We start from the raw sequence: 5890 nt of genomic DNA, 5'->3' as shown, positions 1-5890 counted from the left end.
GACAATAGATTTTGCACAGACAATTCTTTAGTTATTTTTTTTCTTTTTTTTTTCAAAGCCTCTTTTTTTTTGCCATTCTTTTTTTCTTCCTTTCCATTTTTGGCATCCTTTATCATTGCCGAACAACTTCACAGAGTTTGGTCTTGTTTTCCACGTACAGAGAAAGAAGACATTAAGTACAACCAATCTTTCATACAAAGACCACGAGGCTCCATAAACAGACCCCCCCCCCACCTCCTCCGCTCCCATCACTACATCTAATTGTTTCCTTTCTAGTTTAATATTCATCTGGGGTTTCTGTATTTTTTCTCTGTTGGGAGTGGGGAGTTGTTAAATAGTTTTGAAGAATTTTCAAAATAAATTAATGTTTATCATAAAACATCAAGGATCTGTCGGGCCCCTTTTCATGCCTTCATTTATTGGTTCTCCCCCGGATTTCTATTTCGTGTTCAACATGTAATCGTTGCTAGGCTTCATCGGGCCATGTATACTCTGGAAATTCGTTCCCCCTATGTTCTGTTTGCTGTTGTGATGCTTCAGGCTGCTAGAGAATGCACTGGGCATATTGTTCCAGCTCGGGTTGAGCATGTGAGGCATGGCAAACCCGCGGGACCAGAGGTAGTTGTTCTCCCAGGTCTGTGGCATCTCCTCCAAGTAGAACGAGTTTATCCGAGAGGAAGCGGAAGGGGCTGTTAAGTTTGGAATCTGTAGTCTGGTGAGGGAGTTGGCAGCAGTCTGTTGGTGTGGAGACTCTGAAGGATGGTGCTGTGGATGGCTTTGTGGATGAGGGTGACTGCTCGGATGGCTGATGCCGGATGTCGGGGTGCTGCTGTTGCTGTGTGCGTGATGCGGGTGATGGCTGTTGTAATCTATGGGATTGTCATTGCTGTGGTGGTCGCCACTGTTGTGACTGTTCATGCCAGTCTTTAAGCTGGACTTAACAAGGCCAGATCCTTGCGGCAAGTGCTGCTGCTGCTGCTGTTGCTGATGGTGATGGTGATGGTTTTTGTTATGTGTGCTGCTGTTGAAAGCTGACGAAGGGGATGATAATGGTAAAGATGGCACGGGTGATTTCAGTGAATTCATTTTAGCAGAGACCGAGGGGGATGACATGGGAGACATTGAAGGGGAGACAATAGGAGAGACAGAGGTGGAAGAAGGGGCAGACGCCTGATGTGAGCCGGCAGCAGAGGACGAATTAGAAGGATTTTTAATAAAGAGCTCACAGCCGGTTCTGGTTCGCTTGTGGTTATTTAAGTTAGCCTTCTGTGAGAAACATTTCCCACACCTGTCGCACGAGAATGGTTTCTCACCTGTGTGTGTTCTCAGATGTGTTCGCAGGTTACATTGCTGGCTGAACACCTTTGAACATATTGTACAATAGAAAGGTTTCTCTCCTGTGTGAACACGTTCATGGTTACGTAGGTTAATCTGTTGGCTGAACGCCTTTGGGCACATTGAACACTTGTACATCTCCCCCGTGTGGATACGTTCATGGATTTTAAGAAAGAATGCATTACAAAAAGCTTTCTTGCAGTACTGGCAGTAGAACATGTCGCCTGTGTGTATACGCTTATGGTCGATGAGGTTGACTCTTTGGCTGAAAGCTTTGCCACAGACATCACATACGAATGGCTTCTCTCCTGTATGTGTCCTCAGGTGAAGTTTTAGGTTTCCTTTCTGACTAAATGCTTTACCACATGTTGCACAAGCAAAGGGTTTCTCACCAGTGTGTGTTCTCTCATGGTTACGAAGGTTGATCTGCTGGCTGAATGCTTTTGGACAAAAGGCACACTGAAATGGCTTCTCTCCAGTATGTACACGCTCATGAATTTTTAGGAAAAATGCATTTGTGAAGGGTTTTTTACAGAAGGTGCAGTAGAACATATCTCCTGTGTGAATACGGCGATGGTCATCAAGGTTGACTTTCTGGTAGAACGCCTTGCCGCATATCTCACAGGCATACGGCCGGTCTCCAGTATGTGTTCTCAGATGCAATTTTAGGTTACCTTTCTGGCTAAATGCTTTGCCACAGACTGAACAACTAAATGGTTTCTCTCCCGAATGAACCCGTTCGTGGTTGCGGAGGTTGACTTGCTGGCTAAATGCTTTCGGACAACTCGAACATCTAAAAGGCTTCTCGCCAGTGTGCACACGTTCATGAATCTTCAGAAAGAAGGAATTGGAGAATCCTTTTTTGCAAACAGAACACTGGACATCTTTTGGGGCTGGGATCCGCTCATGGCCAATATTGCCATTACTTTCAATGTTGTTGTTGTTGTTGTTGCTGGTATTGTTGTTGTTGTTGTTACTGTTTAAACCTGGAACAAAACCCTTTGTATCACAACACAGTTCGTTTTTATAGCTTTTTTCATCAAGAAAGCCTAGCTTCTCCGGACACTTGAGGTGGTCAGTTTGATAGAACGGCTGACCATAGAGATTTGGCTGGGTCCCTATTGGTGGGAAAATTGGTTGCATGGAATACATTTTGTTCTTTACTTGGTTTATTCCAAAAACTGTATCTTTACCATCATGTTTGTAAGGTATATATATATGTATATATATAAATATGTCTATTTATTTTATTTTTTGACACCGGGTGAAACAGCTCAGTAGGGGTGATGTGGGATGCAAGGAAAGAGCTTTTTGTTTCAAATAATTCAGTCTATATTTTAAATCACAGAATCTTCCAGACCATTGACACACTAGAAGTAGGAGCAGTATGTATGTTAACTGCAGTGTTACGAGGTCTTAACAACTGCAGTGGTATGAAGAGGTAATTGCAGTGGTGTGTAAATAGCGATGGTATAATGGTTCAGCTGCAGTGATGCGAAGTGCTGTTGCAATGATGGGTTAACAGCAGTGTCACAGCTGCGTTAAATGCACTGGTCAGATGTAGTACATGCAACAGTAAAGAGCTGTCAACTGCAGTGGTGTAGAGGGGTTAGTTGCACTCACCACAACAGCATTGGTGCACATGAAATAATTACAATGGTGTTGTTGTGATGGGATCATCTAAGATAAGCATATGGTATCACAGGGGGTTGTCCTGATGGTATCATATAGAAAAATATCCAAGTGGTATTGTGTAGAAATATCCTGATGTTCTCACATGGGATATGCTGGTGGTATCACAAGGGTATACAGTATAAATTTGTGGTATTATTACATGAAATATCCCAATGATTCTACACAAATAGGACAGCTTCCAAGTCTGGGAACTGAGAGTTTTGACTATCGAATGTGAGATACTTGTGACAATAATGACGACGACGAAAATGATGATGATAATGAGGATGATGATGATGATGAAGGCGAATGTATGATATTAGTTGTTACATTTTACTGATTACATTTCAATTTTTACGCAGGCAGTAAAATAAACCAACATGACAATGACTGAGAAGAGCAGCCATGTTGTTTTTCCAAACTTTTCACTCAAAACCTTCCGTCTGACTTAAAGTTTTAAATAAATTCTGCTCTTGTTCATGGTGCAAGACCCAGTTTGTGTAAATGGAGCAGACAGGATAGAATTGAGTGAAATGTCTCCAGCACATTACTGTTCTCCCTCACATTAACTCCATAAATTTAAACAAATAACCTCAAAGAAGATACCTTCAAAGTAATCTTTATGGATTAGACATGTGATATGAAGCAGGCGGTTGAGGCCACATTTCCCGGAAACATTGGGGCTTAAGTGCTGGGAAGATTTTCTTCAGAATTTTTCATGGCATTCCCAATGTTTTAAAGAGTGTGGTGAATTATTTTTCAAATGTTCTTTACTAATTGGAGAATGTCTGATTCATGGTGGTGATGAAACAATTCTGAAAATGAAAAAAAAAACAAAGAGAAAAATAAAATTAGACATTAGGAATATTATAATAATAATAATAATAATAATAATAATAACAAACAATAACAACAATAACAAAAATCCTTTCTACTATAGGCACAAGACCTGAAATATTTGGGGGAGAGGTGTAGTCAATTACATTGATCCCAGGGCATAACTGGTACTTATTTCATCAATTTCGGCGGAATTTGAACTCAAAATGCAAAGATGGACAAAATGCTGGTAAAGAGTCTGGCACACTCACCACCACCACCAACAACAACAACAAAAAAAAAACAAAAAACAATTATAAATTTTCATAGAGAGTCAAAGAGCCATAAACCTAAGGGGAGAGATGCAGCTGACATAAGTTTTGTGTCACATCAGGTACATGCATAAAGAACGGGGGGGGGGGGGTCTCGCTAGACATACTGAGTTGCCTGAGACATGCTGTTCTTGCCTACTGTACTTTGGTGTGTGTATATATATATATATATATATATATATATATATATATAGATATAGATAGATAGATAGATAGATAGATATAAAACACATATACACAGAATTCATATATAAACATCAAACAATAAATCCACAGTAATTAACAGCTCAATTAATAACAGGTTGTTAAACTCTTGACAGCTTATTACATTGTAGGAAATCCATACAGAGAGAGAGAGAGAGGATTATTTCATTATATGCTTATGTCAATCACACCGTGAAGGCATTCAAAGCTGATTTAATAAAGGAAGCATGATAATGTTGATATCTTGATATTTAGGTAACTGAAAAACCAAAGGTGACTGTCTCACCCTCCCACCCACACCCACACACACACACACACACATAAAGTACTCCATCTAATTTACTTTGGCTTCCACAGTTCCTTGGCTGTGGCCATGGTGATTGAGTGTAATTACAGCTAACAGATGGACACTGGTTCAAGGACATGACACCTCACCCTCACCCCACCCCTGCCTCAGTGCAATGTCATCATTCCGTCTCGTTTGTGACCAACAAATGAAGAATGTTAATGACTAGCTGTTAATTAAAGGTGTTGTAACTACAACCGACACCAGTGCCATTCCCCCACAAACACAGGGTTAATGAGGAAATGTCTATGGAATTATAGAGTCGGCTAGAAATAGCAGCACGGAATTTTGTCAGTGAACAGGTCGCTGTCTCAAAGTGACGAAAATATTTTGGCAAATTAAATTTAAATGTTGAAGTGAATCTAACGGTTTTTGTGTGTTTCTAAAATGGCTTATAAACACCTTCCACGCTGCAATTGTTTTCGTTCCAGCACACGAACTCAGATCAGTACATCTCCATAATATATATATATATATATATATATATACACACACATACAAATATATATATATATATACAAATTAAAATCCAGAAAATGGTGAAGTAGTGTTAATATAATTTATTAACTGCAAAAATTCAACATGTTCACTTACAGCTGTTTCTCGTCAGAGGAGTAAAAAGGACAAATCGTTAGGTTATTCTTCCAAAACATTTCAAAAGAGATTTTGCCCAATAAAATGTTTTAATTAGTGGAATTTAATTCTTTTGGGCAAAATTGAAACATCTGTGATTGAACATGTTGAATTTTTGCAGTTAATGAATTATATTAACACTACTTCTCCATTTTCTGGATTTTAATTTGAATATTTATGAACCAAGATTTATATTTAAACCTATTATTTTAGGAATATTACTATTCACAACAAAATAGGTAACAAACCAGTAATTCATTGGATATTTTCTATCCCTTAAGGTAGTTTTTTAACCTCTATTTAAATATATATATATATATAAATATATAATTTAGAGAAAAAAAACCCCACAATTCTTGAATTCATCCATGAAAATCCAGAGTCACAAATAGAAAACTTTAATAAGTAAATACACTAAAAAGACCTATAATAAAAATACAAAGTAATAAATATTAAAATAATGAAATAATATTAAAATAATAATAAAATAAATATATATATATATATATATATATATATATATAGAGAGAGAGAGAGAGAGAGAGAGAGA

General features: G+C 38.3%; 1 protein-coding gene across 2 annotated transcripts in view; it reads right to left on the bottom strand.

Annotated features, from left to right (window-relative positions):
• Nucleotides 1–6: 6 nt before the first annotated feature.
• The window catches only part of LOC106870084 (zinc finger protein ZFP2), a 13300-nt gene continuing 7416 nt past the window's right edge, over nucleotides 7–5890 (bottom strand). For both annotated transcript variants that reach the window (XM_014916060.2, XM_014916061.2), the window contains exon 2: nucleotides 7–3824. In XM_014916060.2, coding sequence (XP_014771546.1) covers nucleotides 439–2487 — 2049 coding nt within the window. In that variant the 5' untranslated portion in view covers nucleotides 2488–3824 and the 3' untranslated portion in view covers nucleotides 7–438. The remainder of the gene's footprint in view (nucleotides 3825–5890) is intronic.

This window comes from Octopus bimaculoides, chromosome 14 (genome assembly GCF_001194135.2).
Source record: "Octopus bimaculoides isolate UCB-OBI-ISO-001 chromosome 14, ASM119413v2, whole genome shotgun sequence".
Classification (NCBI taxonomy): domain Eukaryota; kingdom Metazoa; phylum Mollusca; class Cephalopoda; order Octopoda; family Octopodidae; genus Octopus; species Octopus bimaculoides.
Note: the sequence above shows the minus strand (reverse complement) of the source record. Positions and strands in the feature narration are given on the sequence as shown.